Source organism: Oenanthe melanoleuca, chromosome Z, assembly GCF_029582105.1.
Source record: "Oenanthe melanoleuca isolate GR-GAL-2019-014 chromosome Z, OMel1.0, whole genome shotgun sequence".
In the NCBI taxonomy this organism is placed as follows: domain Eukaryota; kingdom Metazoa; phylum Chordata; class Aves; order Passeriformes; family Muscicapidae; genus Oenanthe; species Oenanthe melanoleuca.
In genome coordinates, this window is record NC_079362.1 from 59,823,635 (window position 1) to 59,848,101 (window position 24,467).

Consider the following 24,467-nt stretch of genomic DNA (forward strand, 5'->3'; position numbering starts at 1 on the left):
TGGTCTATCTGTAACACATTTCTTCCCTAACGCAGTGTGATGTGCTTCTTTATGGAGAGCATGCAAACATTCTGAGGGATGGAGATGCTCCAGCCAGGAGAGGGGAAGGTTTGGGGTACCTCAGAGCAGCCTCCCACTGCGACGGGCAGGCCAAGGGGACAGAGGGTCTGTCTCCATGCGTACAATGGGTGAACGACCGGCAACAGCTGTAACCCACACATGTGCAGGTCGCACCCGAAGCACACACAGCGGAGAAGGGCGCTCGGGGCTGTGGAAAAGCCCTGTCCCGTCCCCCGGCCCAGGCCGGCGGGGGCGGGCCGGCGCAGGGGCTGCGCTCCAAGGAGGGCGGGAAAGAGGGGAGGGGGAGGAGGCCGTGCCGGGACCGCGGGCCGGGGCGGTGACACTCCCCGCTGCTCCTCAGGGCTGCCCCAGCGCCGCCCAGGCCGGGGGAGCGCGGCCGGGCCCGGCTCCGGCATGGGCGGCACGGCGCTGCTGGTGCTGCTGGTGCTGCTGCTGGCCTCCGGCCGGCCCGCTCTCGCAGGTAGGGCCGCGGCGGGGCCGGAAGGCACCTGCGCCCGCGGGGGAAGGGGCGGCCCGGCCGCAGCCCCGGCGCTGGGGCTGCTTGGAGCGCTGCAGCGACTTGGCGGCGGTGCTCCCGCGAAAGCGGCAGCCCGACGGGGAGCGCGCCGTGCCCGGGCCGACAGCTGCCGCAGCCCCTCGGGCGGGAGCGGGGACGGCAGGCGGCCGCGCAGGTGGCGGGACAGCGGGCATTTTGTGGAGGCGTGGTGCCTTTGAGTGAAGGCCGAGCTGTCCGCTCGGCTGTGAGCCCGCCTTGTGCCTGCTTCCCCTCCTACTGCCAAGACGCTGAGACTTGGCGTAGCTAGGCTTCCTAATGAAAACGTGGATGCTTTGCCAGCAACGTAGATGTAAAACTTTCCCCTCCATTTCTTATCGTAACTGTAGTATGTCATGAGGAAAAATGCTGAGGAATATTCCCTGCAATTGCTTCCCCTGCTCTGGCGTGTGTGTGAGGTAGTAGTCCCCATAAATATCAGCCAGAAGCTGCAGGTGTCTGGGTTTAAGCAGACAGCTCCAGCTGTCTTGTGCGTGGCTTTTCAAGGCACGCCAGTCACCTCACCAGTTATTTTAGTTAGTGATGCACGTTAAGGGGCAGGTCTTGCGCAGTTATCAAACCAATGAAACAGGCAAACACTTGAGCTGCAAATTCTGTTTCTTCTTGAGATGTAACTTGAAGTACATTGCAATTTGAGCTTAAAAGACTGGTAATGAAGTCTGTTATTTAAATATATTCTGAAAACTATTGGATCATCGCGCAGTTGAAGAAGTGTGGTTTTTCATTCACCTTCACCCACCTTCTATCCCTCACTACAATCCCATGTGAGACAAACCAATCTCTAATGTTCTTTAAGAATGTCAGGTGGTCAGTTTCTGTGGTTGTGTTGTGGCATCTGTTTCACTGTCTGTGAAGACTAGTTAGAAATGAACTAATATTTAATTGTAACCTTTAAAGAGTAGTTTTTATTTAAGAAAGTAATGAAGTGACTAGTGAAGGGACTAAATTCAGACAATATAAATGAAATACACCAATCTTTTCTTTCCATGGGAGATTTCAGTGCTTGGAGCTCTAAGTGATGTTTTTGTAAGTCCTGTGTGTGCAGACCCTACAGCTTGCGTGGATGGAGGAATTATTTTATTCCTTATAGAGATGTCTCAGACATACCAGGGATTGTCAGAAGATATGAGTGCCACTGAAATGGCAGTCTCTAGTGATAGTAGCTGTCTTAAATGACATGACAAAGGTTTTTGTGGGTATTACTAGTAGTGTTAGGCCAACCAGTATGGCTTGCAGTTAGTGTCCTCTGTCCCTGGCGCTGCAGGCAGTGCAAGGCTAAGCCAGACAATACATTTCCAAACCACCTGGTAGGGATGCAAGCCTGCTGCTTCGAGGTGCTGTGGTGCTCTGCTTCAGCTGCCTTCAAGCTGAGATTTACTAGGCCATGTGGACTGACATAACCACCAGGAGGGCTTGTTAAAATCCAGCTCTCTTCATTTACTCCGGGTGCCGTTACAGCTATAACTTCACCCAGAGGTAATCTAGCAAAAGGGAAAAGAAACACTCGATGGCTGGGAAGGAAAAACACCCACTAGCTTCTTATAGGCAGTGCACTGAAATTAGATTTTAAGTGGTTTTCTCAACTCTCCAGTTTTCAGTGAGTTCTGTGATAGAACTGGAAAATAGCATCAACATTGTTCATTTCATGTTCAGTGCATTAACTATAGGATTGTCTTTTATCTGGAAGTCAGAACGTTTTGGTTTGGAAGGGACCTTTAAACATTGTTTCTGGTGTGTAGATGTAACATGGGGATATTCTTCATTGGGTACATTTTAGGTGAGTGTAAGAGGCTAGTACACTCGGGTAGCATTTTATTTACCCTCAAAATCTCACTGAATTTTACACTGAGAAAGTGTGAATCAACCCCGAATTTTGAATAATTGTTATATTTAGCCTTAACGGGCATTCCCAATGAGTCTTTCATTTTTCCTGTGTCTCTTATGTGATGTTGGTATCATCTACTACCAGCTTAGATAAGCTGACAAAAATGGAGGAATATTTCTTCATATGAAGTGTCCTATTTTGATTCTTGGAGGGTTTTTTCACCCCTCTCATTCTGCTATGTTACTTTTGCTATTTGTCCTTGTAGCAAAGCTTCATTAACCCAACTCCTGTTTATGAAATACCACCATGTTTTGGAAAAAGTAAGATGTATAAGCAAACCATATTACCTATTCTGTGGTAGTGGTGATGTTTTTCAATCCCAGCAGTTGAATTTGATCTTATCTGTGATGCAGCAAGTAATGTGTCAAAAAAAGAATATTAAAAATATGGTTCTGTCTGGCTGTAAAAGAAATCATGCCAAGGCACTGTAGGTGATCCAAAATCTTGTTTACTGATGGATCAGTGCCTATGTGCCCCACCTTCAGTGACAGATTCTGATTTTGAAGAGTTTTATGGGAGGCAGAAGGTTTAACTTAGGTTCCTTTTTTTTCTTTCCAGAAAATTCATAAAAATAGTGTAAATACCAAACTGTTGCCCAGTGGTACTCTCCAAAATAGTGATTTTACAGCTTCATTCTAGTTATTCTAAATGGCACTGAGTGATCGGTAATCTTTCTGCTTAATTTCTTCCCCCAAAATCCAATGTATGCATTAAGCATAATATAAAAAATATAATTATTTAGCTTATTTCCTGTCTGATTTGTTAGGCCTTGCATATACTGGGGATTTGCCTGTAGTTATGTTACTCCAATACTTGCTTTAAAGAGGAGGTCTTTCTTTATTTACCCCACAGAATAACATTTTTATGTACAACAAAGGGCATAGGTCCTCTCAGTGTATAAATTTAATGTAAAATCTGCGAGGTGTATTTGAGCTATTTGATGAAAGCTTATTTTGAACTAGAAGCAAACTGCTAGTGAAGAATTCCTTTTTGTTCCACTTGGGATCAGTTTTTCTAGGCACAGTGGTGACTCTTCCTTTGGAAGAAATATGTAAAGATCTTCCCTGTGTTTCTCTGGGTACTTAATATAACTGAATATTACATAGTTGTTGACTGAAATCTTGTTCTTGGGAAAGCTAACTAGAATTCTTGTATATCCTAGAGCAAATTTTTAGATATTATTTCATGAATGAGCTGCTAAATGAGGTCTTTGATTTGGTACTCTGCACAGAATCCAGTTCAGAGTCAGAGTTAAAGCCACACTTTATAAGAGTTGTCAGAGTGTATTAGATTAAGCAAGGAGACAGCTAATATAGGAACCAGAACATTTAAACCTCAAAAGTCCTCTGCAGTAATGCTTGATTTTAAAATGAGAAAATTATTTCAGAATGAAGCTAAAAACTGCAAAATAAATATTTAACTGGTGGTGTTCTTACAGGTTGTATCCAAACACAACTAAAAGCATCATAAACTTTGGCAGATGGAATTTGAAAATAGACATGCCCGGGGGAAAAAAAAAAAAAGGTTAAGGATCAGCTTGAAGGAATCAAAGCTTTTACTTAATTCTCCTTAAGTACATCAAGAACAAAAACCCTGCAGAGAGTCTGTGCTCTTGATTAAGTTACTGTATTAAAGAAGCACTCAGCACTCGTGGCTCCTGCAGAGAAACTAAACTAAATGGTGTTTACTGCTAATTGGGAAGATTCCCAAACAGAAATTCATTTTTTGGGGTGATGGCAGGGGAGGAGAGGGGCTAACCTAAAAAAACTTGTCAATGAAATAAGTTGCTTGCTGCAGGTAATACCTGATCTCATGATTAAATTCCCTGGTACCTGAAGTGTGGATGGTGGCAGATTTTATGCCGATATTTAAAACAAGAATTACCTGGGGACTGTAAGCCTGACATCCGTAACTCAAATTTATAGGTAACTGTAGCAAAGGATAAAAGATGCACAAGTGACAAGGATAGTTTTGGAGGAATGTATAAGATTTCTCTGAAAAGTTCTTTACAAACCCCTTGGAGTTTTCTTGATGGGGGTGGGCAAGGTGACTAAGATTTAGAGTTCCAAAAGATTTTTATAAAGTTTAATGCCAACGGCTTTTTAGTATTCATTGGAGTGCAGGGCTTTGTTTATTAAGTAATTAATTAAATAGGAGGAATGGTAGATGACTGATAAATATTTTTTTATGTCAGAGGGAAGTTACCAGAAGAGTTTTGGAGGATTTGATCTTAGAATCTGTGCCTGTTCAAAATAGTGATAATGGGGATGGTGAAAGCAGTGAGCAGTTGCACTTAGTGGTATTACTGTTCCTCAGAGCAGAAAAGAGGGGAGGGGACAATGAAGGAGGCTTGTACAGATCTGAGTTACTGGCCAGCAGGATGGCAGGGGTGCTTGGAGGTTGCATACAAGAAACAAGAGGGCAGTTGTACCTGAAACAGAGAGATGTAAACATCTGGAAATGACTCAGGTGGAAGGAGACTTATGGGTCTTCTCTGCAGAGATGGCATAGATTGTCTCTGATGGATATGTCAGAGCATGTTGTGAATGAAAATATTTCCAAAGAGAAATGAAACACTTCAGGGAGAAATTCTGTATCAACTAGAAAATAGACTGGGTGTGACAAGCTCAGGAAAATACCTGAAAGAAACCAACAAACAAAAATGAAGATGTATTTGAAATAAATTATGCAGTTTAATTGCATGGTTCTTATCTTTCCCAGTCATCACTGCTAAAAATAAGAAAACTGGATTGTATTCATCCTTTGTCAATTCTGGTATGGCTATTGGGCTCTTTTTAAATTGCTTGAACTGGTGAATTTGATATCTGAGATTTATTTTCATTTGTATGTAAATAAGTATATAGAAAATAATATAAATTGTTTCCATATATTTAGGTATGAATAAGAAAAAGAGATTTTTGTTTGTGCGTGTGTGATTCAATTTCTTATTTATTTTACTTTATTTTTTTTCAGCATCATTTTATGGTGATAGCTTTGTGGAGCTGAGCATGGCAGAAGCATCCTCTCAGACATCCTTGCAGTTGCAGTTTCGAACAAGCAGCCCACAGGGACTGCTTTTTCTTGCAGCTGGGAAGACCGATTATTGTTTAATGGAGCTGCTCTCAGGATACGTGCAAGTATGCTTTATAGCTGTAGCTAAAAAATACTGTATAGCCTGTATTGCTTGGAGTTTTTCTTAAAGCTGTTATCTATAACAAGATCTCTAAGGAAGTTTCTGTTTAAATAAATGGAAAAGTCACTTACTATAATTGATAATTTCAAAGTATGGCTTTTATTTCTTAAAATTATATCGCTATAGCCTTTGAGATCTCTAGATCTTAAAATCAAGATCGTTGTGTTGAAAGCATAAGATTCAGTGAAGGCAGAATTTCGGATTTGATGATGATTGCAGAGAGTGCTTGAATCTGATTAATTGTTTTTTTGCAAATTAAGTTCTTGAAAGATCACTTTAATTTGGGCTCTCAGGAGTTGTTGTTCCTAGCAGAACTATAGAGAAGTCAATTCCTGCTTCTGCATGTATTCAAATGCTTGTGATGGCAAATAAACCTACACAGAATATTAGTAGGATTTGATTTTTTTCAAATATATTCTGTAAATAATATTCTTAGTATGAAAAGATATGAAAATTAATATATTAACTCTATATTAATGTATGATTGTGAAAAATATCACTTTGAATTTTGACAGTTAAAATTCTGTCTCTTGCAGTTGAGAATTAACTTTGGTGTGGGAGAGCGAGTACTGCATTCTCAGCAAAGATCTCAGCTGAATGATTTGGCTTGGCACCTGGTTGAACTACATCATGAACAAGATAATGTCACATTGGTAATTGATAAGCGTGATAGAACTAGTGCAAAAATGCCTGGAATTCTTTATGAATTAAACATTGATTATGGATTCTACATAGGTGGTACTGGTAAACTTGATGTTCCCTACCTTGCTGGAGCACTGCCCAGTTTCCGAGGATGTATTGATGGTGTGTCATTCAATCAGTTAGATATTCTGATGCCTCTCAGACCTTCTCCTGGCTTCAAAAACATCCATGAAGTTTCAGTGGGGTGCAGTGATGAATTCTTTGCAGGTGAGGAAGAACCCATTAGTTTCTTCAGTTCCAGGTCCTATATTTCTTTCCCATCATGGAATATGGGTGACGAAGCAATCTTCGAGTACACTTTACAAACTTCTGCTGCACGTGGCTTACTGTTTTATCATCCTGGGCAAGCAGGAGATTTCATTGCAATGGAAATGGAAGATGGTTTAATTAAAGCTTACATTGGAAAACATAAAAGTAGAACCCATCTTTCTTCTCGTAGGTCAGTCAATGATAGTCATTGGCACTATATCAAACTGAAATTTACTGCAGAATATTTGCAGCTTACATTGGATGAAGAAACTGTGAAAAAGTCACTACCTCCCCTGAGTAAGTTGCCTCTTCTAAAGGGATCCTTCTTTGTAGGTGGCGTAGATGACAGCATACGATCAGAAGTGATTAAGTTAATCTCAGTATCTGGGAAGTATGCCAGAGGAGGATCCTTCAAAGGCTGCTTAAGAAACCTGAAAGCCAATTCAGAAAAGAAGTCGCTGAAGAGTGTTCTAGTAACTAAGGACATTTCAGCTGGATGCGAAACGCAGAACTCTTTTAAAACAAATCTTTCTTTAGAGATGACTGTAAAGAACCCTCCTGTGAAAGCAGCTCCTGTATTTGCCATTTCCCAAGAAAGGTTGATTTCTCTGGACAAAGAAGAGAAAAGGCACCTTTTAGTTCTGAATGACTTGATTGTGCTAGAGGGCGAGCAAGCTTCACTTGAATCTAAGCATATTAAAGTTAACTTAGACTTCCAGAAATTAGGAATTAATCAGTCACAACTTATTTTTGATGTAAAGAAGCCTCCCTCTCATGGACACTTGAAACTGAATGTTGAACCATTGCGGGGGATAAATACATTTACTCTGCAGGATGTGTGGCAAGGGAAGATTCTATATGTCCATGATGGCTCTGAGGACACTTATGATTATTTTAATTTCTCCATTTCTACCAGCAGTGAGAAGATTGTGTCTCCATATTTGCAAGGAAATGAGCAGCATATGTTTAACATTACTGTTACTCAGGTAAATGATGCACCCGAGATCATACTTCCTGAGGGAAACTTGCTTCTTCTCTTAGAGAACTCAAAGAAGCGTTTGACTAATGACCTGATAAAAGTTCTAGATAAAGATACAGATTCTGTGGGTCTCAGACTTTCAGTCCTTGGAAATCTGAATGCAGATACAGGATTTTTAGAAAATTCAAGGCATCCTGGAAAAGCTATCACTACTTTTTCTAATGAGGATTTAAGCAAAGGCACTGTTTTCTTTGTCCACACAGGCGTCAAGAACTCAAGGATTGTTCTCAGGGCAAGTGATGGTGAGAAGGTGAGCAACACTGTGGTGTTACGTGTCATGGCCATTCCTTTGGATTTCAGAGTTGTCAACAATTCAGGAATAAATCTCCTCCAAGGTGTTACAGCTCTTATAAAACCTAAGCATCTGGCAGTTGAAACAAATGTTGTCCTCCAGGAACTGGAGATACGGTATGAGATCACAGAGCCACCTCACTTTGGTCAGGTCCAAAGGCAGCATTCGAGGGGGATATGGAAGGAAGTCAGCTCTTTTTCTCAAGGCTCTCTTCAACGCAACCGGGTGAGATACTGTAGCACTTTTAAAGATACTCAACTGGAAAATGTTACAGACCACTTTAAGTTCAAAGTTAGCATAGGAAACAGAATCAGTGAAGAGCACACATTTCCAATCAAAGTGAAATGGTTAAGGTACAGTCTACTGAAACATGCTCCTCTAGAAATTGAAAAATCAAAAAAGAAGTACTTGAATTCTGATAATCTTTTTGCTGTGGTTGTAGATCTAGAAATACCTGAAGATGAGCTTCATTACAAGCTTCTGTCCCTACCAAAGAATGGACAGATACTGCTTAATGACCAACCTTTGAAAAAAGATTCAGTCTTTAGCCAGAAAGATATTAGTGATCGAAAAGTGGCATATGAATTAATCAGCCAGTGTCATGAAGACTATGATTCATTTAGATTTCTCATTTCTACAAAGTATCTGGATTCAAATTTCTATGACTTTGAAGTCTACATCAAATCAGATTTCAGAAACATTATTTTGACTAACAATGGCCTTAATGTTACTGAAGGGGAAGGAGAATTAATAACAAGCACAAAATTGTTTGTGCAAACACCAGATAATAAAACTGTCCAATATGAAGTTATACAGTTTCCTAAGCATGGGAAATTAAAACTTACTAATTTTTCTGGTTCATTTGAGAATAATGGCAATCTTACATTTTTTACTAATAAAGATATAACTGATAAGTGCCTTATGTATGTGCATGACGATTCTGAGACCATGTTTGACATATTTCTTGTCAGAGCTTCTAGCAAGGAGTCAGGAAAGGGGACAAACTTTGATCCAGAAGTAGAACCTTTGTCAGTAGAAATTAAATTCTATATTTCTGTCCAGCTGAAGAATGATGAGAAACCAGTTCGTGTAATTGATAAGATATTTGACATAGTGAGAAATGGGCAGCGATTATTAACTTTGGCAGATCTTTGCTATCATGATCCTGATTCTGATTTTGATGATGGACAATTGCTGTATACTAGACGTGGTATTTCCAATGGGGACTTGGTGCTAACAAATGATACTTTGCATAGACTCTACCAATTCAAACAAGTGGACCTGGAGCAGAAGCAAGTCCTGTTTATACACCATGGTGCAGATTTTGGGCGTTTTGTGCTTTTTGTGACAGATGGCAAGCACTATACTTCCTTGCTTCTGGAAGTTAATGCCACCGATCCTTATGTTAGGTTGGCAAATAATACAGGATTGTTGGTTCAAAAAGGGAAAGAAGAAACTATTTCAACAGCTAACCTAAGTGCTTCTACAAACCAAGACATAAGAAATGATAATGAGCTTACATACGAGATACTCTCTTTCCCAAAATATGGAAGAATATACGTGAATAATGTATTAATGGATTCCTTTACTCAGCTTGATCTGATAAAGGGACATGTCACCTACAGACATGATGGCAGCAACAACCTTATTGACACATTTAACTTTACAGTCCATGCTGGAGGTGTCCATCTGGATGCTGGACTACAAGTTCACATATATTTGGAAAGTCATCAGCAGCCACCAAGGATTGTGAACAAAAACAATCTCTTGGTTGAAGAAGGAAAACCAGTTAAAATCAGTAAAGGAAAACTTCAAGTAGGTTAACCATGTTGTCCATTCCTCCAATCTTGTAGTGAGTTTTCCTCACTTTTTTTAGCCATTGCAGTGTTTGTGTCTCCTGTTCTTTAACTCCTTGTGATTACCACTAATATGACTGCATTCTGGGTGCTTTGTTCAGGAAAGGCTTGTACTAGCAAGCTTCTATTTTTAGAAAGGAAAACTGATTATGTTAAAGAAAAAGACTGCCCACAGTCTTTGACTCTGTTATATATTGGTGCTTAAGAAAATTGTCGTTTGGAGATTCCGCATGTATGTATTTGTTTTAGGTGTAACAATTATTTGTATTCCATGTAATATTCTTAATTGAGCTGGTGGGAAATGCCAAGGAAGAAAGAGGTTTTGTTTGATTTAATTTGGAGCTAGCCTGTTAAAATTATTTGAGAGTTACATCCAAAATTTAAAAAAACAAATCAAGTCACAAACATGAGGCCATTTCTGTTTGATAGTTCTTCCCTGCCCAATTTTTGTGTGTACCCTTCCCGTAACCACCGCCAGAGGGCTCTGGCTGCACATTGCTGAAATCCTGAATTCCTTGTTTCAGGCAGGGATCTGTAGCTGTGAAGCCAGTACGTTCCTTTTCAAAACTTAGAAAACATATTTGGGGTTACAAAATGGCTCCCATGCCACCTTTATTTAACATGTGTCTGCTTAAAGTATTGTGTTGTATTGGGGATTGGGTAACCCACCTAAGAAGTGCCAGTTTAGTTTGGTAGACTCCCAGAATTAAAAATGAATAATTCAGAAAAGAATTCTAAAATTTTTCCCACTTCCATTTGAATAATCTTGGGATATGTTCTTAAATTTAAGGTTGTTCATGAAAATAGTTCTCCATCTGAGATTGTATTCACAGTAAGACAGCCTCCAGTACATGGATACATTCGGAAATTTTCATCAGAAGAAAGTTACCTCCCTTCTGACCAAAGGCCAGCTTTGAGCTTCACACAGCAAGATGTCAACGAGGGCAAAGTTCAGTATGTGCAGACAGTTTCTGACCAACTAGATGACCTTTTTTTTCTGGATGTGTCCAATGGTGTCAGAACAGTGAGTGGAATAGAGATCTCTGTAGACATCATCCCCAGAATGATTCCACTGGAAGTGCAGAACTTTACAGTAATTGAAGGGGGCTCAAAAGCCCTGGTGCAAGACTATCTAAAAATTTCTAATAGACACTTTGCAGGACTCAGTTGTGAATTCATTTTAACTGAGCAGCCAAAACATGGGTATGTTGAAAATTCTCGTGTTCCTGGAATAAAGTTGGCTACATTTACCAGAAAACAGGTAATGACTTTAGATCTTCTTAGATATAGTCTTGATTAATTATTTGCTTTGCTGAAAGTTGTGGAATTTGGTGGGACGTGGTGAGAGACATGAGTTTTTGCTTTATTCTGGCCTTGAGTTTAAGATGTTCCTGCTGTTTCTAGCTTGTCATTTGGAATGGGAGGGGGGCTGCCTTGTTGTGAGTGAACCACATCACTTCTTTGATGGCACTATTGACACAGGCTAATGTGCTGTAACCACAGTAGCCTGTTGGGCCACTCATATTCAGGCAGAGTTGTAGATACTCTGGACATGTGAGACTGTGGGTGCATTTTGAAAAGACCAGAGGAAATGGTATGTAAATTGAACAAGTAGAAAAGTGGAAAAAAATCTATATTTAGGTTATTTATTTTCTCACAGGTAGCCTCTATATGCATAATGTGCTAATTTTCAGTCATTAGATCCAAGAAGCAAAATGGTCTTGGAGGTCACCGTCTGCTGGCGCTGTGTTGAGTTTATAGATTCCTGGAAACACTGTTAAGTATAGTGGGGTTGTATTTCCATTTTTCCTTCAATAGGAATGGAGAATGCTGAGACTGGCAAGATATTCTAACTAGAGGAATGGACGGATGATCAGTAAAATTTACTGTTGTGAATGGAGTAAAGACAGAGGTACAGTCTGATGCTACAGCATAAATACAGTTTTAGAAATCATAAAATATTAATGCAATAAATACAGAGAGCCCCTGACTAGGATATTTTTTAGTGTGACATTTATTTTCTTCAAGTCTCTTTAGTTTTTCAGCTTGGTATATTTTTCAGGTGGAACAGGAATTAATCTACTATGTTCATGATGACAGTGAAGAACTGATGGACAGTTTTACTGTGATAGCAAATAGCACGGAGTTGTGGAAACGAAGTTTACCCCAAACTGTGTTTGTAACTGTTACTGCAGTAAATGATGAAGCTCCTGTTGTAAAAGTAAACAGAATTCTTCAGGTATGTTTGTCAACATTTTTAACTGTTAAAATTAATTCCATTAATTCTGATGCCATTTAATACACCTTCATTAACAGACAATATATTAAGCTTGTATCTGGTGGGATAGTTGATATGTAGTAGTTTTTGGATTTAGAGAAATTAATGCTAATGGAAGGAGGAGATACATGAATATGTGTATTTAGGAGGATTTTAGACACGGAGAATTCTTACCGCTGTTGCAAAGTTTATCTAGAAGGCTAAATGCGGTTACATGGTTACATTAAGTCTCTTGGACTATTGTAGAGCTTGTGAGGGTTGGATGGCTTGCACCTGGATGGTTGTTATGTTTTCATGCTGTTTGCTCTGGTGTCTTGAGGGCTGTTAATGAACACGTAACTTAGAATAAGTGCCAAGAATAGTGATGATGAGAATGCCAACTTTTCAGTATTGTGTTTGCATAGCCTTCCAACCCTATGCCTCTTAGTCATGAAGTGCACCAAAGGGTCAGACCTGCTGAAATACATTCTACATGCTCCTGTCCAGATGTGCCAGTGGGATGGGGCAAAAGAGAATTTATTATGTGTTGGGTATATCTTGCACAAAAAAGTTACAAATAAGATAATGCAATCTGTGAAAATCTAGGGTTATCAAAATACTAGTCAAATCACTGAAGCTAATACTGTGTGATACTGTGAGTTAAGAAAAAAGCATGTTAACTTTTTTCTAACTGCCTTCCCCCCAAAAAATCCTGAAGAAAATTTTAGAGTTGTTGACTGATGCTACCTTTAGTTCTTAATAGCCATGGCTGACATTTTAATCTACTGATCTTTGAATAGTTACCTACCACTACAGAAGTGACTACTTTCACTTAAATTTCAGTGCATTTTCAGATTAATTAATTAGTTTATTTGTAATATTTAAACCAGGATATATTTCTGTAGTATTTGTTTGTATTACAATAGCACTCAATAACCAGAATCATTTTAGTAAAGACACTGTGCCCAAAAAGCTTCCACGTATAAAGACTTCCAGTCTGAGATCTGATGAGTAAAAACAAATTAAGTGACTCCAAAAATCAAGTGGAAGAAACATGGGTCGGCTAATGAACCTGTGGTCACAATAAACCAGCTGGGAGACATCAAGGCACTGAACGTATTTAGGAATTGGCTTGAAAGAAGCTAAACAGGATATTTTGAGACTGCAGTCATTCCTAGTGCTCTACGATGCAGTTTATGAATGGGTGGTACCAAAACATGCATTTAGTTTTATGTAGTTAGTTGTGTGGAGTGGGAGAGTATATTACTGTAGAGATGATTGTAACCTTGTGTTATGTGTTTACTCTTTTCATGTGAGAAAATAACTAAATAATTTTTAAACTAGCTGTAGTGGTAGTACTGTGCAGCTTCACAGTGAGAGCAGATAATCTGCAGATGCCCACAACAGAAAATATCCTGTCCTGTGCAGAGAGTGCTGGCAGACTACCTTCACAAACTTTTGAGTGGCACGTAGCAAAATCTTCCCTGGTTGAAATAATTACAGTGGTACTCTACAGACATCAGCACAGCATGCAGTAATCTTTGTCTAGTCACAGAGAAGAGAGCACAATGTTCTGTCGAGTATTTCTGGTTCTCTGTTCTGGTGCATTGCTGGCATTAAACTACTGGAATTGCAGTCTGTTAATAGAACTAAGGCTGTGCAGTGTACTGCAATGCAGCTTATGGATTTTTCTAAAAATATCTGTGAATCTAGGCTTCCAAAGAGCAGAGATAACAAAGCTTTACCTGCCCTGGGTTGGTCCTCTTTACTGGGGAGGGATGAACCAGGATGCTGCCTTTGTAGCTGTGGTTTTGCAAGTCGTACACAAGCTGTTATTGAAAAATCAAGTTTGTATGGTGAGTGGCTACCAATATATACACACATAATGTATTCATGTGCAATATAAAACAAATCTGGCAGTCAACTTGTCTGCTGGGAGGAATACACTGAGATGATTCTTCCTCAAATCAAATTTTCACTTCCTCAGTAGATGGAAGAAAATGTCTTGCTAAATACTGAGATGGGCATTCCTGTGTAGGATGATGGTGGCTGGCCCCATGTTCTAGCCACACAGTCTGTGCTCCTTAAGACCATTTCTAGTGGTAGATATTGAATAAGAGACAATGTTGCTTTTAAAAACTCAGTAGCTCTTTTATGTATTTTGTAAGGTTGGAAATGTACAAAGGTATAAAATGACTGACCAGTACTGTGGAAACTGAAGTCCAGTTGAACTGTTTGAGTTGACTGAAGTTTAGGACCTCAGAAATTTTGTAGGTCACAATGTAAAGAAAGAGTCAGGAAAAAATGCTGAATGATTATAAAAATTGGCTAGGATATGGCATCTGCTGCTAAGATGTAGCTTATGTGAGGAGGTGCATTTTGTGGTCAGTGATGTTGGAAGTTAATTTTGCCTTTCATGGGCTTTTGTCCAAATGCAAGAAACTACTGGGTGTGTGCACACATGCTGAATGAGTCTAACTCTAGCTTCCTCACTTCAGAAACATTGATAGCATCCCTTCCTCAAACAGCCTTGTGTGTTGCTGTCAATGTTATGAGCACCATGGGGGGAGTTTCACCGTGACAGACATCCAGCCATTTTGGGAGTTCTCTGGTTTTTCTCTAGGAAGTGGAAGTAAATGAGGGTTTAAGGTATTTTGGTTTTTTGGTTGGTTTTTCCCCCCCCACCCTGACTCAGAATTTATGACATGACATCTGAGATACAGGAAGTTTTACTATCCTGAGAACTTCTTAATGCATTTAAATGAAATCCTTTCCATTGCAACAAATTGATGAGATGTATTTTTATTTAGAAACTTAAAATATCAGCATTTTAGATACAATTTCTTCAAATTCCAAGGTTCTATGGACTTTCTTTTTCTGGAATGAGAATGAGTAAAGGAAATAGGATATTTTGAAGAAAATCACTATCCTGGCATTATATGCTGCGATTATATGTGTTTAAATACATGGGTTGCAATGCTGTGAAATTACGGTATCCTCCTGTTGCCACAAGAGGGCTATATTTTCCTAGAATTAAGCTTTTTAAAAAATCCACAAATTTAAACTGATTATTTTTGTTGTTTTCTCTAAATTGCTCTCTAGAGTGTTAAAATGTGAATACAGTGTCTGGAAGGATATACTGACAAGCTGAGTCCTGTAAGTAGAGCAGAATAAATTATTTCACATCAGCTAGGTCATGAACTTTTTTTTGGACTATGCCTGTGGAATATGTTAGACACATGAAAAATAAGTGTCATGCTACATCCTGGAAGTTCAGATATAGTTTTCGTGGTGCTCTTCAAAAAGATTCTGATCTCAGATATGAAAAATAAGATGCTTGTACAATTCTTGCTGTTCTCAGTGTGTTTGCTTCCCTATGGTTCTTTTCAGCTTTTAGATCTCCTTTCATTCCTCAAGGATCATGTTGCAGGCCATGTATAGTACTTAAAAAGTATTAAGTGTAGGTAGTATTTTGGGACAACAGAATTAAATGCTGACATTACAGAAAAAACCACTTTTTTCTGTAATTAGAAATTTAAATTCTTTTTTCCTTTAGTAAAGAAAATAATTTTTAATTTAGTGAGTCATTTGTAATAATATGTGTCCATTGTAATTTCGTATATTTTTGCATATTCTGTATATGACTTTTGTTTTCCTCATAGAATACTCTATGCAGGTGCTACTGAGACGAATTAAAAGCTCTCAAAACATATGACACTGATGTGCTTATTTGATGCCACTCACTAGGTCACCCTGTGCTGTTAGTTATTATTCTGTGTCTTAAGTGTCATTCTTTATCAAAATTTAATATTAATAATTGCATTGCAACAAAATATATATTTCAGGGAGAAAACTATTTGCTAGTTGAAAGATATTTTCTATTATAAACTTAATTTTCAAACTTCTTCTGATCAGAAAAAAAAAATTGAACTTCATTTTAGTATCTCTTTTTCCATGTCACATATTTTGTGACACAATATAGAATGAAATCTTTCCTCTGTTGAAGTGTGGTGGCACAAATTTCAGTCTCTTTAAAGGTTTTCTTTCATGTTCATGTTAAAAAGTGGAATTAATATTTAGTCAATTGTGATTGCTGATTTTTGGCTTTGGCAGAGGTAAAATGCCCTTTGTTCAGAATCATTTGTCCTCTTTAACCATTTGGTGTGATGCTACTATCAGATATTTATTAAGTGTACTAAGAACCTAGGAAGACAGGAAGGAGTGATGCAGTGTGTGTTTTGAAGCTCAAGCTGAGTTTATGTTCTCAGGATTTTATGCTATGTTATAGATTGTGCATGGAAATAATTGATATTGATGTAGTGAATGTTTTATGAATTTCACTTCATGTTGAGATAAATATGTATTGTTCTTTGTTAGGACATTTGGTTTTACTTCCAAATATATACAGCAGAGATGAAGAGCAAAACGGGCCATTGCTTATTCTTCCAAACAAGAAATTATCCAGTCAGATAGGGATGAAACCCAGAGAGCAGTCCTTTCTGCTTGAAATAAGGGACCTTCTATCATCTACTCCCATCTACCCGTGCCATGGACAGGGACACCTTCAGCTAGACCAGGCTGCTCGAAGCCTTACCGAGCCTGGCTTTAAACACTGCCAGGACTGGGGAATCCACAGCCTCCCTGAGCAACCTGTTCCAGTATTTCACCACCTTCACAAAGAAGAATTTTGTCCTAATATCTAACTAAATTTCTCCTCTTCAGTGTGTACCCATTCCTCCTTGCCCTGTCACTCCAGTTCCTGTCAGAGAATCCCTCTCCAGTTTCCCTGGAATTCAGGTACTGGAAGATGTCTATGAGATCCCTACACAGCCTTCTCTTCTCCAGGCTGAACAGCCTCCATTTTCTCAGCCTGGCTTCATAGGAAAGGTTCTCCAGTCCTTTTATCCATCTTGTAGCTCACCACTGGAATTAGACTTAGAATGTTCTCTAGTTTTAGATTTGCTAGAAGTAAGTAATGGTTTTTATACCATCTTTCTAAAAACTAGTTAACTATTTTTCTGGAATTGTAACCTTTCAAAATGGTAGACAGCTGTTTGGAGGTGTTGGTTGTTTCATCTCCCCTGGACTGAGCATCTCTGGGTTCTTTAGTGTACTTAAAAAAGGGCCTTTAGTGCATTTTGCTAGCGGAAAATAGTGCAGCTAAAGAAGTGTTCCATTTTTATTAGAGTTTGTGCTGTCCCCAGGCCGTTTTTCTTTTATCTTTTCTGCTGGTGAAAGTAGAGCTTATTCAATGCCATACCTGCTGTGAAATACATGACTCTAATATTCATGTGTGTGTGTTGGAAAGCAGCTCCTTGACTCAGTTATCATAATACAATTTTTATTATGTTTCTAAGAGTTTGTGTAATGCTTGATAAATAGAGCACTTGTGCTCCAACTGTCTGAAACTCTTAACTGGTGTAGGGTGTGTTTGCTTGTATTGTTTCCAAGGTTTTGTATTTTGCAAACTATTTACCAGGATGAACTATGACAGTGTGTGATCAGAGGTTTGGATGGACCATGAGAAAACCTTTTATACCTGCTAGTGTTGCACAACACGAATCTTAATTCTTCCTTTTTCTTGGAGTCATGTGTCATCCCTCATCCCCTGTTGTCCCAATTTTCTTTTGTATGTATTTTCTTCCTTTATTTATTTTTAAAATTATTTTTGCTTTTCTAGGTCTGGGTGGGTTCAGTCACAGAAATAACTATTGATGACCTCTGTGCAGAAGACAAGGACTCCTCACCATCAGAACTGGTGTATTCCATTTCTCCACCTAGCAATGGGCACTTGGTTCTGAAGTCTTCTCCAAACAAGAACATCCTTACTTTTACCCAGGCTCATATAATTAAAGGGCAGCTGGTATTTGTACACAATGGTATGTGTTTTCAAAAATACTACATCTGATACCAGAATACTGCTCCTATTTGTGTTTGTAATCCATTGAAGATCACATTGTAAGTCACAAAGATCTTGGAACACTCGTTGTGTGAAGCGTTATACACTGGTTATACATTATATCAAAAACTAAACAGGAAAGGGTCTGACATCTACTTAAATATGTGCTCAGTGGGAAACCTTGGTGTTCCTGTGGTTCATTAGATAGCAGCCTTTTTTCTGAAAGGAGTTTTGCAGTGGGGGAGTGTTTCCATGCACCTTTCAGAGATACAAAATCCATGTTTTTTACTATTGTAACAGAAAATTTCCTGCAGCCTTTCTGTGTTGCTACAGTGCAGAGCTCTTCATGGACCAACAGTCTCACAGATACCTGCCATAGATACTGCAGTGATGGATAATGAAGTTATGGCTCATCTGTGTGATGTCGGTGTCCCTTGTGCCTTTCAGGCTGTGAAAGAATCAAGTTTTAAACATTGACTCTTTCTCCTATTGTCCAGAGGCAGAGACTGGGTTTTTTGTGCTTTTGAGAGAATGTGTGGGGAGTAAAAGAAGTCAGGGCAGCTTCGTGCATTCTTGTTTGGTAGTGGTGGGAGGTCACAGGAATGAACTTTCCAGTGGGGTTCCAACTAGAAGAGGTAGGGCTTTCACAGGGTGACAGCTACCTGTTTCCTACTCCACCTATATTGTGTATGTATTGTATATGTTACCTCAGTTGAAAGGAGTTGCTACAGAAGGAATAAATCATTGTTTTGGGATGGAGATAGAAGAGATACACTGCTCTCCTGCCAGCCCTGGGGCAGGTTGGAATTCCAGTGCTCCCTTGGGTGCAGCAGTCATTCTGAATTTGTGCTGTGTCTTCATAAGGTTGAAGTACTCTGCCTTACACTGTCTTGCAGAGTGCATATGTGTTGCTGAAATTGCTTTACAAGCAGCAGCTGGTGAGCTGTAATTATCCTGCTCAAATAATTTGGTCAGGAAATGAAAGGTCCAGAGCATGACAAAAGTGAGCCAAGCTATTTAAATTGTTCCAAGGGAGCTTTTGACATGTAAAAAGCCCTATGATGGTAGGGCAGTGGTAAGTCTCAGTGTGAGGAGATTAATCCACTCTGTTTCAGAAAGGACAAATGCACATCTGTAGTCTTAGAGAGTGAATCTTGATTGATAAAAGTGAAAAGAATAAATTTGTAAATTTATAATATAAATTTGTAACATAAAATTACCCTCAGTTGTATGTCGGGTCTTGCAGCCACTCTGGCTTTGCCATCTACTCAACCTTATGGTCTCCAGTGCTTCACAAAGTAGTCTTGGCTGTGGAAGCTCTTTCATCCTCTGGCTACTCCTTGTGGCACTACACATTTTTTACACCTGTACATGGCAGTGACACTTCATCCTCAGTGTCTTTTTTACTACCAGTGAAAGTACTACCATACTTTGCTTTTATGCCTCTAAATTAGACCTCAGAATTTCCCCTTCACATTGCTCAGCCTTATGAGTTACATTATGCTGCTTATTCTGTGCAATGAGTTGCAAATCTTCCTCTTTGCTCTCACAGTTTTCTCTTGACATTTTTATTTGTTTTCTCCATAATCCTTGATTCTTCTATCACCAGTGTAAATGCAAAACTCGAACACACCTTTCCTTTTCTGTACCCCTCTTTCAGCATAAGAATTCCTTTTCTTTTTCACTCTTGCTTCACTCTAGAGTGTATCACTTTTGCAGTATGGGTCCTGCCCTTAAACCCTGACAGTGTTTTTCTTAGGACAGTAATGAATTGAGCTCTTCTTGGTTCTGAAGTCTTTGTGTCTTCTCAATGTAGCTTTTACAAACCTTCTTTCTGGTGTTCTTTTAATCACCTCTGATCAGATACATCTTAAAAACTTAATTGTGGTAAAATGATAAATCCTTCACCCTAGCAGAACTTTGAGGTGCAGTTCTATTCCTGAGTGCTGATGACAAAATGCCTGTGTCAGTCGAGCAGTTGACTTGCCTTAGCTGAAGAAGCGAGGCTGCATAAGCAGGTTCGTTTGTTTTTTTTTCAACGTGGTACAAATAGTAGACTCCCAGATGCTTTTTAACAAGCAACTGGCTCTTTTTGATCAGAAGAATACATCAGAAAATAAAAACATTTAGAATAAAAACAATATGACTGCATCTTCCAGAGTTGCTTCAGCTGCCTGACTAATATAAGAGCATTTTTTAGGTGTATTGGTAGATATAATCTCAGAACCCACATTTGATTTTTCTGATGTGGTAATTTATAATTAGGCAAAGTATGATGATCTTTACATGAAAGTCAAGTTTACATGGTACTCTCTGGCTTTCAGTATCTTTATTCTTGTAGCAATATTTTATGGCAAAATTGATCAATGCAAATAGGGGAACGTGGCCATTCTTTGTAACAGTTAATGTTTCACATTTTTGATTTGTCTTTTTACCTAATTGAACAACATGGGGAACCTCTGCTAAAAGCAGCGTGTCAGTTCTGAGACAAGTGTTTTTACAGGAATCCACTCAAACTCCTGGAGGTATTTTGCTATTGGTTGTGCCAAAGTACATACAGGTCCTAAGATTAAAGAGAAAAAATGTGCATTTATTATGAGTACACATAACCTCTGAAATAGTTTAAGCTGTGACAACATACCTTCTTCAGCAAAGGTGAAGTGCAACGAAGGAAAGGCTAAGGAAACAACCCAAGAATTTATTCAGACCTTTAAATATAAAACAAATTGAAAGAACATTCTAATTACCTTTCTCCTCAAATTCCTTCTTTGCCAATATGTGAGTGCCTAAGTGTTTTGGACCGTCCAAAGACATAGATGGAGTTGGAAATCTGAGAGTCATTGTCTCCCCAAGTTTAACTTGATTTCAGCTCCACTGAATCAGTGAAGAAGGAGAAGAGGGGGCACTATTGCTGTTTATGCCTAAGGGGTTTCTGGCCTTCACTGAAAATAACAGCCAGTAGTTTTTCCTGGGGAATGGTTTATCAATGCATTATCAATTTATTTAATTCTAATTAAGCCACAAAGGCACTGATCAAAAGTTACTTTTAGGATGATTTTGGATATATTGGTAAGAAAACTTTCCTGTCTGCCCATCCAGCAGTGACACCACCCAAGACTTTCATTGTTGAGATGGAACCCCTTTCACATCTGGTGGCTCCAGTGAGCCCTGATGACCCCCTACATGCCCAACACTCACACAGTCAGACAAGATTTCCGCACTGACTTGACCTCAGGTTTCCCTTAGCAGAATCTCAGGTGCCTGTATCCTTAAAACAATGTAATTGTTGTGCAACAACAGAGTAGTGGCTCTGGCTGGGAGCCCCTGACACGGGACCCTGAGCAAAAGACACTGCAGCCTAAGCCACAAAAGTCTGGAGTCCTTGGCTCCTGCCATGTCTCTGAGTGTTGATCCCCTGGCTGCAGGTCCCCATGCCCTTTGTTAAGCAAGGGCTCAGGAATTCAGGGCCTCTTGCATCAGGCTTCTGCCACCCAGAGCTCAGCCTGCTGCTCCACTGCAGCTGCACACAGAGCTATCTACACTGAATGTGTTCCTCAACAATATTTCACTGTAGCCGAGAGTGAAAGGTGTCCAGTGTATGTTTGTGTTCTGTGTGACAGAGTAATAAAAGAATAAATTTATGATTTTGATTTCCACAGGAGCAGTGTCAGGAGGCTTCAGCTTTCAGGTGACAGATGGTTTGAACTTTGCACCCCAACAGATTTTTAACATCACAGCTCAGACGCTCATCATTAGCATTGAAGTGAACAAAGGGCTCAGAGTCTTTCCAGGTCTGTTTTTTGAGATGATCATGATTGAACATACCCACTTGAAAATATTGCCTAATATAGAGTTATTTTTCAGATACTTAACTGATTAACTGTAGCTGGGAACATTTTTGTGTGTTTTTTAAAAAAAGGTTAATGTTTACTCAAAACAGCATACTGTATTTTTGCTTTGTGGTCTTTAACTTTTTGCTATGCATGTGCTTGGATTCATAGAAACTGCAGTGAAATGTTCAAGTACAATGTGATAATAACACTGTCTGCCTAAGCTCTGGAGATTTCCTATTCATGTTTGTTTAAAATCTCAGTAGTCCATTCAAATATTTAGAGATATCTTAGGTGGTTGCGATTGTGCCTTGTAAAAGCAATAGAGGGGTGAAACTCGTGTCCATGAGACTCTGCACATGTAGTACATGTAAGTTTTCCAGATTACTAGTTCACTATTCTTTTGTTTAAAATGAGTTACAGACAGCAGCACAGACTCACGGAGGAATCAGAAACTGAAAATTTTGATTCATATTTGTGCACTTGTAGCTAGTTGGTTCAGCAGCTGAGTATTTTTTTAATGAAACCATACCATTGAAGGAGCTGATGTGCTAAGGCATCTCACCAGACCCATTTACTCCTTTGCACTGGCAAGAGTAATCCCTCATTGAGTTAGGAGTTTAGCATTCATTGCAGGATTAAATGAGAGATAAAGATAAGTTTTCTCTCTGCAATATCTTGTATCACACTTTTGTTTGTGCTGTTTTCTTTTTTATTCTCTGAATGTGATCTGTAGAATCAGAGAGATACTAAGAATTGATGGATTTCTAGAGGTTGTAATCTGTACCTTGATTTATTAATTGGATATGGAGGACAAGGACTTTATCTTCTTAGACTTCCTGAATGTAAGTTGCATAAACAAACGTTTGCTACAAAAGCCACTTAAACACAGGCAACAAAAAAAAAGATTGTAGCAGCATGATCTTCTAAATCAGTCAATATAAATGGGATTCACATAAATCCACTTATAGAGATTAGTAACCTGCAGTTTTGGTGTGTAAGGTTGCCTGGGTCTTGGGATTTACTGAAATTCTATCTTAAGCCAATGATAATTGTAAGAAAAGTATGCCTAATACTTCCATAGAGGGCAAAGTCTCTAGGCTTTCAGTTCTCTAGACAATCAGTTCTTCAGTTTACAAAATACAGTATTTCTTTCATCACTGCAAAGTATTTTCATCCAAGATTGCAAGTTTTTTTCCTGAATTCTCAGTTACTTTGGGCTAGCAAACTTTTGGATGTTATAAAGTGTTACTAGCTTTTTTACATGTTCTCTTTATGGTGTTTTTAGAGAAATTCTCGACCTATATAGCTTTCAGCTGTACTTTGCCATCATGAAATGACTGTAACAATGATGATGGTGCCAAATGGTTAATATATATAAAAGCAACAGCCAGTGTCCTGCTAAATTCATAGCACTACAAAGAAAGGTTAATTTTGAGCCAGCTTGAGAAATCTTCTCTCTGGGGTAGTAAAAACTGAATTTCTTGCAAAGAATTTACCATGTCTTCATGACTGGGTGTAAACTGTCCTCTAAAGCATATTGCTCTGCAATTTGATAAGAGCGTGAACTGCTGTCTTCTTTTATGTTGGGTATACCAGATCTGTTTATATAATTTATAGATTTTTTTTAATTTGTTTTAACAGAAGCTTGTTTTATTCAGCATTTTCAGAAAATTGACTGCTAGATACATTAGCTTTTTCTCCTATATGCTAGATATATAGCAGTGGGAGGATTTGCTTCTTCAGGAAGGCAGTTGTTCAAACAAGAAACAAGCTGAGTTTCTCTGAGGAGAGTAAACCTGACTTGTAGTTAATTGGAAGCAGAGCTGTCTAATCAGTCTGTAGATGAGATGATTTATCACTATTTATCAGTGATAGGGAGAATGCTCATGCCAAAGCATTCAATCTTAAATGTAGGCAGTAAAATTATGTAACAAAATTATTAGGCACCAACATTATGTTTTGCAGTCTACGTTAATTGATTAGCTTGGCCCTACTCATTGTCACCGGTTTTTGTTGCATGTCTTCCTCCTCTCTCCGTTCCTGTCCCCTGTGTTTGCGTGGGGTTTTTGTGACCTCTCCTTCTGTGGATACATGCAGGCAGTCTTCTGGCTGGTAAATAACCTTCTTCTCCCTGTTGAGATGTCAGATCAGAGAACTACTCTGGGCGCCAGGGAAGGTTCTCAAATCTCAGGTGAGAAGTGGGGGAACGAAAAGGTTATGTTTGGAGGAGGATGCCATTTTACAGAAGAGCATGATAGACTTTGTTGTCTTTGTCTCTAGACTGTATTTCAGTCTGTAGTGTTCAGTGAGTGAGGTTGGGTCTGTTAGAAGTCGAGGGGATTTTGTGACAGATATACTCGCTCCCCATGGCCCTGCTCTGTGATAACGGTGGTGTGATAACCTGGTATGGCCATGAAAAATTGGAGCAGTAACTTCAATCACTGCAGTGTCACCATGTTTTAGAGTTACCCTATCCTACTCAATAAGGCCTGAGTTGCATAACTAGCAGGTTATTGATAAATAATAGCACTTGCAGATTTATGTGGTCTGATTAACTGTTGTGCTAAGTTGTACATTCTTGACCACATCTGCTGTACACACAAGGTCATGGTTCCTTCCCTTCCTGCC

General features: G+C 39.2%; 1 protein-coding gene across 1 annotated transcript in view; it reads left to right on the plus strand.

Moving 5' to 3' along the window:
* The first annotated feature begins 385 nt into the window (after positions 1-385).
* Positions 386-24,467, plus strand: part of LOC130265512 (chondroitin sulfate proteoglycan 4-like) — a 32,889-nt gene continuing 8,807 nt past the window's right edge. The window contains exons 1-7 of the mRNA XM_056514622.1: positions 386-541; positions 5,493-5,656; positions 6,249-9,809; positions 10,641-11,111; positions 11,913-12,089; positions 17,788-17,986; positions 21,666-21,797. Of these exons, the coding sequence (XP_056370597.1) occupies positions 475-541; positions 5,493-5,656; positions 6,249-9,809; positions 10,641-11,111; positions 11,913-12,089; positions 17,788-17,986; positions 21,666-21,797 (4,771 nt within the window). The 5' untranslated portion in view covers positions 386-474. The remainder of the gene's footprint in view (positions 542-5,492; positions 5,657-6,248; positions 9,810-10,640; positions 11,112-11,912; positions 12,090-17,787; positions 17,987-21,665; positions 21,798-24,467) is intronic.